Genomic DNA, 14536 nt, shown 5'->3' with positions numbered 1-14536 from the left:
ACCAGCAAATTGAAGATTTCTGAAATTCATAGCACACATTGAGAGTCCTCAGTGGTTGATACCTTTTAATGGCTAACTGAAAAGATGGTAACACATTGCAAGCTTTCCAGACTACTCAGGTCTCTTCATCAGACATTGACTAATACAACATCTGAAGAATCACATATTTATGCACAATACAGCACAGAAATAACGCAATAGATAAGACAAGTGACGTGACGCAGAATTATCATTATGGGATAGGGAGAAACATAAGTATTGGACTAGTTCATAGATAAGGAGTCTGGATGTTTTATTGTCCTCTGATTGGGGTTTCCTAATGTGTTGTGATGCCCCTACAAGGTCTTAGAAGCAAATTCCTTAATTGATGTAAAAATACATAAATCCATGCGACACATTCATTCCAGCACTGAGCGTGTCAAAGGTCGTCATAAATTTATACTCAGACTCTTCTGTCTCTCTGAGATGTGAAGTTACTTTCATATCCATGGTGGTGTTGTGATCAGGCATACAAAAATGTTTTTCCACAGGTAGATCCATTATTTTTTCTCTTATTGTGTGACGATGAGCATTCATCCTTGTTCTAAGCTTTTGCCCTGTCTCCCCCACATACAGACCCCCAGTTGGACATTTAGGACAAATAATTAAGTACACCACATTGCTTATTTTTCCTTTTTACACTTCCTTTTCCTGTGTAAAGAGGTGATATCTGTCAGTGAAATCCTGCCTCTGGTGATAATGAGCCTGCTGAAAACTCTCCCTGAAATGACAGGCAGTAAGGGACTAAAATAGCCCCAGTGTGAAACTTGCAAGATCATCATTTGTTTTAAAGCTCAGTTTTGAGGGGAAAAAAAAAAAAAAGAAAAGACAACAACATTGCCAAAAATGTTGTAAAAAAAATTGTCATATTCTGGTGTCACATTCCCTTTAAAAGACATTTGCCTAAAGACCAATGCACGGTATATAAAGCTGGCATCAGTAATTAAAAAGTAAATAAAGTGTCAGTCTACTGTCACCAACCACAGATTCTAAATTAAAGGGGCTGTCTGGGAAGAAGTTATCCAACTCACCGATTACTGTAATGCTGATTTAGGGATTACCGTTTTCTCTGGAAACCCCTTACCATATCTATGGATCATGTCCTAGTGACACAAGTCAGGTACAATGTATATGCGCTGTCGATTTATTGGTCCTGAACCCACAAAATCAGGAAATTACCAAGAAAGATTTTTATAACCCGGGAATTCAAAATCCAAGGAAGCTCATGAAAAGGATAACAATTACATCACTTTTGAAAAGTGCCATTAATAAACTTAGGACCTGATTCATTATTGTGTATAGGTCTTTCTTTTCCTCTCGTTTTCAAGCTTTTTCGCCTACTTTTCATTTGTGCCTTTCTAAAGTCTACGTTATATGTTTTCCTGCATTTTATGTTCACCACTATAGTTGAGGTTTCAGTGTTTCCAGACTTTTCCCGGCTGAATCATCATTTGCAACTTATTAAAATGGCCCCATATTTTTTTTTAAGCAAACGTACAGCCACACAGCTGGATCTGGAGAGAGGTCAGACAATAAGATAGCAGCCAGCCCGGCGGGTCGGGAGCATCCCTCCAGGGCGATATTAGGAAGCTGCTCGCCTCCTTAGCGGCAGGTTGTAACGGTCAATTATTCAGGAGTGCAGCACCCATGGGACACCTAATATACTGAGCGAACAGAACCGACACCAGCATACGGGCCTTTACCACGTCGCCCTTTTATTGAGATTTACGCGCTGTGTTCCCCTTTACCCCAGATGAACCGTCTCGATACTACGATGCTTTAATGGGGTGCAGCTAAATCATGCTTTCGGAACACGGGCAACGGTACCAGTACAATCGGACCTGCCATGTCAAGGTTACCTACAGAAGTTTCCACTAATCCTAAGATTCAGGAGAGTGGAGGAAAATATTGATCCAGGGAGCAGTCTGCTGTTCTAGGGTGTTATAAGTGCCTTCCTTGAGATTACCTAGTGTAAGTATAAAAAGGTTGACCTCCAAAGGCCCAAAGACTTAGTGCTCGTTATTCAAGCCTCCTTATATAATCGCACTGACCACCTGAAATGACCTGTCAATCACCAGGAGCGGAGCTGGGAAGAGCTGGACTAGTCTTGTCTCACTCTAGAGTCCAGCCGGATATTTAAAGTACGGTAAATTTTCTCTGAAATGCCACAGAGAAACATATCAGGCTGCAATTATGCAGGCAGAATCACATTCACTCTGCCAGCGGTTTGGGCAGCAGGAATCCGGTGACAGGTTCTCTTTAAATTGCCTTTTTTTATTTTTTATTTTTTTTTTAAATAATTGTGTCCAGCCTAAAAAGTGATGCAACTTTGCAAATCACTTTATTAGGGGGTTGGTCTTCATTCACTTTTCCCCAGTCTATTTTCCTGCCTACTGCTGCATTTATATCAGAACATATTCATTTGGAGTACAGATGATGGCAGTGATGGGTAAGCCCCGGTCTCCTCCTCTGAGTGTTGTGCTTATCAGAACAAACTCCTGCAGCAGCGTATACCCAGAGACAGCGAGACACAGGGGCTGACCCATCACTGCCATCATCTGTACTCCAAATGAGTATTTTCTGGTATTAAGCATCTGCCTGGTATAGTAGGGGCTCTGCTCCAGTGTATGTTCTACACACGGGGAACCTGACATAAGAATTAACAGCAAGTCCCATGTCAGGAATTGTTTAAAGGAGTATTTCCATCTCATAAAGTCATTGCTAATCACCATCACAAAGAGGTTGCCCGTGTTCTTGCCAAAAGTCTGCAGTCACTTTATGTGACTGCAGACCTCTGAACCCTCATGGGGTGCGCACTACCCGCTGTCAGGATTCTCTTCGAATGGTGGTGAGAGCAGGACGTCACATTCCAGCTAGACATGAACAGCCATGCCTAAATCAGCTGTATCAAGCAAGGCTGTGAATGTCTAGTTGGAATGTGGCTGGAAATAGACAAATCGCACAGTAGACCCCCTGCTCTTGACGACGCTGGGGAATGACTGCAGACTTAGCAAAAGATAAGACAATCCCTTCAATGATTATAACAGGGTCGGACAAGTTGGATGCCCCACACTGATCGCGAGAATAAAGGGGCTTCAGGGTTACACCCACAGCCATAATGCTCTATTGGCAGCTGCAGTTTCCAGCACACAGTTGGGGAGATGTAGTTGGCCCCTGGCGATGTTCCCAGTGACTTATCCAAGGCGCTCAGTGATGGGAATAGCCCTGTTATTAAACAGCACCGCTTCCAGTACACAGGGCTGAACTGCAAAGCCAGACAAAGCCCACAGATTTGTCTTTTCAAGTTGCAGCAAACCTTTAATCTTAGCACCTATTTTATGTAACGAGGTGAGTCCATGTGATCATCACAAGAACGGGAGAGATTCCCATCCTCTGCAAGTAATTAAAGGAAACCAGTCACGGGAGGACAAGGCTGCAATATTAAGGAGCAGCTCTGGGCACTGACGGAAACCAGAGACGTCCAAAGCTGAACTTTCTGGTATCGTCTGCCACTTAGTCAGGTGACGGGGCTAGGAGTGGTTGCACCGCTGTATACTGTAAGTACACAGCAGAGCGCACCAGCAGAGCCAAACATGCCACCATCAGAACTATGGGGTCACAAATGTCTACAGCTTCTTTTAGCCAACCTGATCTCATTTTGATACTCAATGTGCCGAACAGATCAGCAAATCAGAATTTATAAATTATGTTGTCTTAAGCCCCATAAAAAAAAAAAAAAAAAATCACTCCACACTTCTGGCGACTAGGTGTCTCCCTTTCATGTAACTTGCTGCCCACTGCCTGGTACCCAGTGTAATCTGTCTCTAGCAACGGCAGAGATGCAGACGGATTTCAAGAAAAGTAAGATCAGGCTTCTTTGCTCATACTGCATGAAGACCATGGCTGTGGAGTCGGTAAGCCAAACCTCCCACTCCAACTCCACGACTCTCATACCAGGGCTGTGGAGTCGGTAAGCCAAACCTCCAACTCCACGACTCCGATTCTCTAATACCAGGGCTGTGGAGTCAGTTAACCAAACCTCCAACGCCGACTCTCTCATGCCAGGGCTGAGTCGTTAAGCCAAACCTCAGACTCCAAATCCACCTCTCCAATACCAGAGCTGTGGAGTCGGTAAGCCAAACCTCCAACTCCGACTCTCTCATACCAGGGCTGTGGAGTCGGTAAGCCAAACCTCCAACTCCGACTCTCTCATACCAGGGCTGTGGAGTCGGTAAGCCAAACCTCCGACTCCAACTCCACAACTCCGACTCTCCAATACCAGGGCTGTGGAGTCGGTAAGCCAAACCTCCGACTCCAACTCTCTCATACCAGGGCTGTGGAGTCAGTAAGCCAAACCTCCGACTCTGACTCTCTCATACCAGGGCTGTGGAGTCAGTAAGCCAAACCTTCAACTCCACGACTCCGATTCTCTCATACCAGGGCTGTGGAGTCGGTAAGCCAAACCTCCAACTCCAACTCCACAACTCCGACTCTCCAATACCAGGGCTGTGGAGTCGGTAAGCCAAACCTCCGACTCCAACTCTCTCATACCAGGGCTGTGGAGTCAGTAAGCCAAACCTCCGACTCTGACTCTCTCATACCAGGGCTGTGGAGTCAGTAAGCCAAACCTTCAACTCCACGACTCCGATTCTCTCATACCAGGGCTGTGGAGTCGGTAAGCCAAACCTCCAACTCCAACTGCACGACTCCGACTCTCTCATACCAGGGCTGTGGAGTCCGAAAGCCAAACCTCCGACTCCAACTCCGACTCTCATATACCAGGGCTGTGGGTTCGGTAAGCCAAACCTCCAACTCTCTCATACCAGGGCTGTGGAGTCAGAAAGCCAAACCTCCAACTCCACGTCTCCGACTCTCTCATACCAGGGCTGTGGAGTCGGTAAGCCAAACCTCCAACTCCAATTCTTAAGGAAATAATTTATGGACTTCAATGCGCTGCTTGACAAAAAACAGAATCCCACTTACGGTGAAAGATTAATCATTTATTCCCAACGCGTTTCGAAGGACTACTTCTTCCTCAGGGGATGACAAACATGTCCTTACTTCGAAACGCGTTGGGAATAAATGATTAATCTTTCACCGTAAGTGGGATTCTGTATTTTGTCAAGCAGCGCACGGAAGTCCATAAATTATTTCCATAAGAATTGATGTATCAGCGGTCACTCGGCTTGACCTTTGGATGTGCAGCAGCTGACCACGAATCCTATGTGCTTGATCTCTCCTACAAATAGGCAAATGAATTTCTTTTAATCTTTTAATATTAACTCGGATAAGACCCTATTGCGCTTTTCTATTCCTTTAGTATATTGCATTGAAACCTCCAACTCCGACTCTCTCATACCAGGGCTGTGGAGTCGGTAAGCCAAACCTCCAACTCCACGACTCCGACTCTCTCATACCAGGGCTGTGGAGTCGGTAAGCCAACCCTCCGACTCCTATATTGCTGGTAGACTGCTGATGAATAAGAACCATACATTCAGATACTGAAGATGGTAAGTTACACTGCGTAAGAATTTAGACAGAACGCACCAAAAGAAAGTTTAACTTTTTGTCGGGGATGAGAGCAGCTAGACCATGATTTTTCTGCAAGTCTTGTGTGAATGGTGTAAAGTGACCTGATTATTGCAGCTTCTTCCTACATAATAACTGTTACAGGGAACCGGTCATCTTTCTTTTTGCCCTAACCAAGGCCAGAATGAATCAGAGTCTGGGTGCACTATTGCAGGCATGTACATTTTACTCTGAAACAATGTGGTAGTTCAGAAGAATCATACTTTGAAAAGCCACCAGGGACTCGGCTGATTACTCCTATGCCAGATCGTTGGTGGCTTCTCCCCGGAACCATCACTCTGACAGCGAGTGACCCGAGAGTCTAGGAAATCAGGGTGGGGAAAAGCTGGCCCATGAGCTGCCTTGGCCCTGGATGGATTTTCAAAGTAAGTTTTCACTGAAAAGCCTTAAGCGTTTCAGAGTAAAATCCACATGCATGCAATAACACAGCCAATGTCAGAGTCACTCTGTCCATGGTTGGGGTCAGTATGAATCTCCTGTCAGGTTCCCTTTAAGCACTAACGTCCACCTTTGCACCTTTACTTGTTCCGTTCCATGTAAAGTGAAAAAAACTTAAGTAAATTTGGAAATATTCTTAATTGAAGGGAATCTGTCACCAGGTTTTTCCCTTAATGTGAGAGCAGCATGATGTAGAGACAGAGACCCTGAACCCAGTAATGAGTTCGCTTACTGGGCCGTTTAACGTCATCTTGATAAAATCTTTGTTTTATCAGCAGGAGATTATCACTTGAGATCTTGCTGCCAAGTAGTCTAAGGGTACCGTTACATTTAGCGATGCACGAGCGATCCCAACAACGATATGGATCGCTGGTGCATCGCTAAGTGGTCGCTAGTGAGCTGCCACACAGGCAGATCTCACCAGTGACATAGCAGCGGTCGGGGTCGCTACTTACCTGTCAGATGCGGCGATCCTGACGTCCTCCCGCCCGCGTCCACGTGTCGCTCGTCGGCGCCACAGGAAGCGCCCGACGAGAAATGGTCCAGGATGTTCTCGCGCGACCAGCGATGAGCAGCGGGGGAGCCGGTCTGAGGTAAGTATCACATGTAGAGATATCGCTGCTGCGTCACAAAACCAGTGACGTTACAGCAATATTGCTAGCGATATCGCTATGTGTAACGGGCCCTTAACCTCGTCCTCACCACTGATTGGAAGCTTTCTGCCAATGTACAGTGTACACAGAAAACAGCCTGGGGTGTGGGCGGGATAATAACGTGCTCAGTATTCAGAGACCTGCTAGAAGTGGAGCAGAGAAAACTGATTTTATTAAAACTGCATCAAGTGACATATTGCTGGAATTAGGCTCTCTCTACATTATGCTGCTTTCAGATGGGGTAGCCAACGTCTGGTGAAATAGCCCATTTAAAAATCACCTACTGTTAAGTGTCTACAGCTTCTATGCAGATGCATGCCTTTATGGCAGCACACCACAAACGACTGCTGTGTCACCATGTAGCTATACAGGTCAGCACATGATAACTTACTGCACACCAATGAATTCCCTTCTTTTGGAGTTACACTTAGATCAGCTTCCTTAGCGTGACCCACACTGCACATAGAGCATGACAGGCGAGCCTGCACGGCTACGGTCCGCTGTGATCTACTACTGCGCAGGTCCTTGATGGATCTCTGCTTCAGTGAGTGTCATCTCTACCTGTAGAAAGGATGCTTTCCACAGTGCTGATCCATCGCCGCAGAAAAACTGAACTTGACAAATCCCTTTTCTTTTCACAGCCCGGCCTGCAGCAGTGGATGCAATACAGCATAGAGGATTTCTCCCAATACGTGCCCACACTACCGAAAATCTGTGCATCCAGATCACTGTACGCACACTGTATTACTGGATTATCACACAACCCTGTGGCCAATGGCTCCCCGTGCCTCCTCTATCCCATAATCCTCTCTTTAGGGTATTTATACCTGCGCTCACACGGGGCACAGCTGGCGGGGTGGCTTATGTGCAGTCATTAATAATCCCCTTGATATTCACATGAGACAAGTCCCCGCACAACACATGAATTTCTACTACTGTATCACCCCCCCCATACTCCTCTAGGACTAATCTTTCTTCATGGGGACTATAATTGTCCTCTCCAGCGCTGCACAATCTGCAGCTATCCTCTAGTTATTTCTTGCAGGACAAATCGCAGACTTATGGAATTAGTCATTTGTGTGCACTATATAACAAAAGGTGGCTGAACCCATTAGGATCAGGGATCAGCAGCCTACAGAACGATAGCTGTTGTGGAACTACAACTCCCAACATGCCCAGACAGACTGAACATTACTGGCCAGTATGAACGACTGAAAATGTATGGGTCACTGAAAAGATGCATAGCCAGGCACAAGCCAATACTACCCAATATAAAATGCTTCCAGATCCGTCATCCACACACTACTTACACAGCTCTGTGGGGAAAATCATATGGGTCTTCTCAACGGCTAACTCTTTTGCAAATCTGCACGCGACAGACACTCTGGATCTATGACAATATCCACAGTGGTTTTCTTCTGGCACGTGTGGATGTATGATGCAGATATGTCCATATTTCCATTTGCACATTCAGACAAGCGGAATTCATATGCAAAACCAAAGACAGTTCCAATGAGAACAACAGTAGAAGGGCCCTACTGACTGTTGCTGGGCCCCACTGGGTTCTGATTAGTGTCAGGTTTAGGCTAAGTGCACACGTTGCAGAAAATTTCTGCTCAAAAACCTGAATCCCTTCCCAGAAACCGCACCTATTTTTCTGCGGCGGTTTTTGCGTGTTGATGCGTTTTTTTCCGCAGCGGTTTCAAACCGCATGGAAGAAGCCAAAACCGCGGAAAAATCTGCAAAATTAATGGGCATCTGCGTTTTTTTACCGCAATGCATTTTTTTCGCGGTAAGAATTGCATCAATGTGCACAAAAAGTGCAAAATGCATAGAAATGACTGGGAAGCTTATTTTTAGCGGTTTTATAGTGAAAACCGCGGTAAAAACCGCTAAAAAAACATTGTGTGTGAACACAGCCTTAGAATGGAAGAAAAAGTGAAGGCAGCAGAACATTGTCTCCCGTTCTAACAGCAAGTACATTGACAGACCAAACAATCATTAGGATCTGTTAGCAGCAGTGCTGCAATTGCTCCGTTATGCACATGAACTATGTCTTTTTCTTCTAAACAGAATGTGCAAACTAATGTTAACTAATAGTCTAAGCTGACACAAAAGACGGGAAGGCATGCAAATTAGTCTCTTTTGTTCCTCAAGAGAGCAGTCTTGCAAAGTAATATCTAGGAGAGGTAGGAGTCAATGTCTGACCCTTTAAACATGACCTTGGATAAATGCCAAACCAGAAACTCATCTACAAATGCCTTTATGGGGGGTGTTTGCCCCTCATAGGTGTGGATTGGATTCTGGTTGGGCTGGCTGAGTGTGACACCCTTGAGGATCTGCTCAACATGGATGAGAGGCAAATACCCTGAAATAGGCATCTGTAGTTGAGTTTTTAGCTTAATATTTGTCTACATTAATCAAGACTGGCGTTCGTCACTCCGGGCTTGATGAGGAGGGTGTGCTGGAGCCATGGGCGTGCACCTCTTCACGAGTGTAAGATGAGCGGCATACGCCTCCCTCCAAATCCTACCCCTTCTGGAGTAAGACTTGCGGCATGGGGAACACAGCCATTCGACGACCCACAGACGCCCCTCATCCCACCCATTTTATCGGAGCTATGAAAACGCCAAAAGCTGTAAAATTTGGGTGCAACTTGGAGTTGTGCCTAAATTTAGTGACTTTTCAAAGTTTTAACAGAAGAATTCTGGGGTGAAAGCTTGGATGCATCGGACGCATTGACATAAAGGGTAGGCATCTAGGTGGTGAGATAATGTTGAAAACAAAAACTAATTTTCATGCTTTTTACATATAGAGTATTATATTCAAACTGCCACAAGACAATGCAGACTTGTTACAACAGACATTAAAATATTTTGGATTTTGAATGAATATTGTGATACCAGGAATACTTCTGTTTACATAATAAGGAAAGAGTTTATTTATAAAGCGCAAGTGTATCCTTAAATGGGTTATTCCCATCTCCACAGATGAATACAGCTTGGAAATACAAGCACATCTGCAATTTACTGCTTATTAAAACTTGCAGCAGTTTTTGATACAAACGTTTCTCTTTCCCTTACAACCTGATGCTTAGGAGACCGACCATGGCTGCAGTCTAGCTTGTAAGCAGCAAGCTACAAGAAAAAGAGAAATGTTAATATCTCAAGAAGGGCTGCAAGTTTTAAGGGATTAGTTGATAACACTGTGCTCCAGGGATCCTGGACAGCTTCAAAACAGAACACAGCCTGCAAACACTGTGCATGTTTTGCTGTCTTGCAGCAGTGGTCGGTCTCCAAAGCAACAAGCTGTAAACAAAAAGTGTATCTCTCAAGAAGGGCTGAAAACTTAAGCAAGCCACAAATTGCACAATTGCTTCCATCCAACGATAACCATTTGTAACGATGGAAAGAACCCCTTAAAGTTCATCTCACATATCAACAAGACAGTAAATATTCTCCGCAGAGACTCCCCACAATCAGCTAATGTATATCAGCCAGGATAACATGAGAAAAGCTGATTTCCATTACTGTCCAATACTTTTAAGAAGCAAAAAGGGGCGAAGCAGGTACCAAAGGCCCTTGCATCTAGCAATCCATGGGAGGGAAGAGTGCCATCCACATCAAGTCAACTGGTGCTCAAGGACAAAAAGTGACACATTCACTCATTTACATTCCTGACAAACCTCATTGTCAGCCACTTTTTCCATCACAAGATACAGTGTACCATGCGATCGCTACTTCCAATAGGTGGCGCTAGCATTCAAGTCCTTGCATGGCGTGTTAGTCTCCTCATTCTGACATGCCAGGCCTGGCTCGGCTTGTCACTCTACACAAGAAACTTTACTCCTTAGATACTAGATACATTGTTTTATAGAACTTTTCTTCCCGCAGCAGATCTGGGTCACTCAGATCCCTTTATACAGGTAGTATAGAGCGAATGCGGGAGATATAATGTCAGTCCCTCTAGGGGTAAAACTAGTAACATGACACAGCGGATACATGAGCCATCATGGTGCAGCTGCATCCACCAGTCTCTGGGAGTTTCCTCAGAGTTTACCAGTCACTGGCAGGTCTTCTGCCACATCCACTGTCCTGACATAGTGTCATGGTCTTTGATGGAAATTTGGGCAAAGGAGTCCATGGGAAAATCAGAACACACTGGGTTACTATGATTTTTTTTTTCTTACATTTATGGCATCAAAAATACGCGTGCAAATTTTTTTTTTTTTTTTAAGGCGTGCTTTGAGACTCCCATCAATCAGAAGTCTTAATCTTATAGACATGATAAACAGCCTTATAGCACATCGTTCAGAAGGTGACTGTTTCCGATAAAGGAATAATTTATGACATCACGCCAGCCTTTCTAGAAAACACCGGCGATTGTCTAAACGCTGTGACTAACATCATGTCCTCACTATATCTGAAACTGAACCTGTCAAAGACTGAACTCCTTGTGTTTCCTCCCTCAACTAATGCACCTATACCCGATATTGCCATTTCCGTGTGTGGTTCCACTATTACTCCCCAGCAACATGCCCGCTGTCTTGGGGTCATACTTGACTCCGAGATTTCATTCACCCCCCACATCCAATCACTGGCTCGCTCTTGTTATCTGCATCTCAAAAACATCTAGAATTCGACCTTTTCTTACCTTTAATCCTGCAAAAACTCTTACTGTTTCTCTTATTCAGTCTCGTCTGGACTACTGTAACTCTCTTCTAATCGGTCTCCCTCTTACCAAACTCTCCCCCCTCCAATCTGTCTTGAATGCTGCAGCCAGGATCATGTTCCTCGCCAATCGTTACACTGATGCCTCTACCTTGTGCCAGTCCTTACACTGGCTACCCATCCACTCCAGAATCCAGTACAAACTTATTGCCCTCACCCACAAAGCACTCCATGGCTCAGCACCACCCTACATCTCTCTTGTTTCAGTCTACCACCCTACCCGTGCCCTCTGTTCTGCTGATGACCTGAGGTTAGCATCCCCGATAATCAGAACCTCCCACGCCCGTCTCCAAGACTATACACGTGCTGCGCCAATTCTTTGGAATGCACTTCCCAGGTCAATACGAGTAGTCCCCAATCCCTACAATTTTAAGCGTGCCCTGAAAACTCATTTATTCAGACTGGCCTACCGCCTCAACACATTAACCTAACTATCCCTGTGTGGCACAGCCAAAAGTTTTACCATAACCAGGTTCCCCACATGCTTTAGGCATCCATTAGCCCTCTGTGTCTGTACTGTTACACACTTAACATTACGGCTGGTCCAAACAATCAGGGCAATTGTTACCACCCACCTTTCGTGTCTACCTTTTTCCTCATAGACTGTAAGCTTGCGAGCAGGGCCCTCATTCCTCTTGGTATCTGTTATGATCTATGTGATTATTGTTATGCTGTAATGTCTATCGTCTGTACAAATCCCCTCTGAAATATAAAGTGCTGCGGAATATGTCGGCGCTATAGAAAATGTATTATTATTAACAATACCCCATTGTCATGTGCTCATGTCTGCCTGCTCAGACGGATCCATGTGGGGACTACTGCCACATTCCTATATGTATGGATGTGAGATGGTTTCATAAGAATTTATTTTGTTTCTATGGTTTTGAACTGGAAACAAAATGTCACCTCTACAGGTAAAGTTAGAAGAGTGCGCCATCGATGACTACTACATCAGACACGGTGGCCAGGCGGCGTTCACAAATGGTGACCAAGAGCAGTATTGGAGCTGTGTACATCCATATCCCCAGTATAATGTCCTCCCCGCCACCGGACAGAAATCAGGGGCAGGACTGGGGGATGCGTATATCCATATGCCCAACATAATGCCGACACACACACACACTGGAGTGATCAGGGGCAGAATTGGGGGCTGTGTATATCCAGAATATCCCCAATATAATGCCCCCTGGTAGTGATCAGGGGCAGGATAGTGGGCTGCATACATCCATATCACCAATATAATTCCCCTCCCTCCCCCAAAGTGATCAGGGACAGAATTGAAGGCTGTGTACATCCATAACCCCAATACAATGTCCCCCCCATGCAGTGATCAGGAGGAGGATTGGGGGCTGTGTAAATCCATATCCTCAATATAATCCCCCCCATGCAGTTATCAGGAGCAGGATTGGGGGCTGTGCATATCCATATCCTTAATATACAATCCCCTCAAGGCAGTGATCAGGGGCAGGAGAGGGCTGTGTACATCTGTATCCCCAATATAATGCTCCCACCCACTGGCAATGATCAGGGGCAGGACTGGGGGCTGTGTACATCCACATCCTCTATACTGTATAATGCCCCCACCCTGTGCAGTGATAAGGGGCAAGATTGGGGGGTTGTGTACACATACATCCCCAATTCAATGCCCCCCTGGTGTGATCAGTAGCAGGATTGGGGTCTGTGTACATCCACATCCTCAATACAATGCCCCCCGTAGTGATCAGTAGCAGGATTGGGGGCTGTGTACATCCATATCCCCAATACAATGCCCCCCGTAGTGATCAGTAGCAGGATTGGGCGCTGTGTACATCCACATCCCCAATACAATGCCCCCGTAGTGATCAGTAGCAGGATTGGGGGGGGGGGCTGTGTACATCCACATCCCCAATACAATGCCCCCGTAGTGATCAGTAGCAGGATTGGGCGCTGTGTACATCCACATCCCCAATACAATGCCCCTGTAGTGATCAGTAGCAGGATTGGGGGCTGTGTACATCCACATCCCCAATGCAATGCCCCCCCCGTAGTGATCAGTAGCAGGATTGGGGGGCTGTGTACATCCATATCCCCAATGCAATGCCCCCCGTAGTGATCAGTAGCAGGATTGGGGGCCGTGTACACCTATATCCCGTATGTAATGTCCCCCCAGGCAGTGATTAGGGGCAGGATTGGGGGCTGTGCACATCCCCCTCCATATATAGACCTCTGTGCATGTAAACAAACCCTCCCCCACCGATACAGGCTGTGCCCTTACACATGGAGTATCTGTATAGGGTGACGGGCACATGACTACTACCCCCATCCTCCGCACTCACCTGGGAATACAGCTGGGGCTGGAACCATCTATCTCCCAAGTGGCAAACAAGTTCATGGGCACCGGCCTATTCAGCGCTCCCGGGAAGCTCAGCCGCCCCTTGTCCGCCATGGTGACCGATGTCTGCTCCCGGCCAACAGAGGGATGTCGCCTGCCTCAGGGCGGAGGACACAAGCAGCCTCCTCCGGTCACATCTCTCCCCACTCCGTGCCCTCCTCAGGCGCGTCCCCGACACTCCGTGCCCGCGCGCTGACGCCGATACGCCGCTTCTACAATTTTTTTTTTTGAATATTAAATGCTTTATCAACAACAACACACAAGGCTCCAGTGCAGGAAAGGGCGGCCGCCGCTGTCCCAAAGCCCACCAAGCGCGCCCCAGCAGCTCAGATGTTTCACAGCTATTATTATCCGAGGCTACTAATCCGCCCGATCGGAAGTGACGCCGCCGGGAGCCAGCGGTGCGCTGAATAATACAGGACTCATGGCAGCGGACAATTACCTGCCCCAGTAAACGCCATGTGTATGGCATGGAACAACTAATCGAATTGCCTCTTACATGGTAAAACGAGCATTGGCAAAATAAAAGCTGCAATGTGATTGGTTGCTGTGGACAACTACTATATTTTTTTGCATACGAAAAGCTTTATGCGTATAATGACAACATAGCTGCTAAATAACAACCAATCAAATTACTTCTTACGTGATAGAACATGCAAACACAAAATACGAGCTGGTATGTGATTGGTTGCTACGGACGGACGGCTACTACTACA

At 46.0% G+C, this 14536-nt stretch overlaps 1 protein-coding gene across 5 annotated transcripts in view; it reads right to left on the bottom strand.

Annotated features, from left to right (window-relative positions):
* PACS2 (phosphofurin acidic cluster sorting protein 2) overlaps window positions 1-14233 on the bottom strand; it is a 183534-nt gene extending 169301 nt beyond the window's left edge. For 4 of the 5 annotated variants that reach the window (XM_073566764.1, XM_073566767.1, XM_073566766.1 and 1 more), the window contains exon 1: window positions 13765-14233. In XM_073566764.1, coding sequence (XP_073422865.1) covers window positions 13765-13874 — 110 coding nt within the window. In that variant the 5' untranslated portion in view covers window positions 13875-14233. The remainder of the gene's footprint in view (window positions 1-13764) is intronic. The other variant, XM_073566765.1, reaches the window with a different exon arrangement.
* Between the last annotated feature and the right edge of the window lie 303 nt (window positions 14234-14536).

The sequence above is a fragment of the Dendrobates tinctorius genome, unplaced genomic scaffold, assembly GCF_039654945.1.
Source record: "Dendrobates tinctorius isolate UK_male_01 unplaced genomic scaffold, ASM3965494v1 ptg000019l, whole genome shotgun sequence".
NCBI classification, from domain to species: Eukaryota; Metazoa; Chordata; class Amphibia; order Anura; family Dendrobatidae; genus Dendrobates; species Dendrobates tinctorius.
The sequence above is the reverse complement of the archived record's forward strand: the minus strand, read 5'-3'. Positions and strand labels throughout refer to the sequence as shown.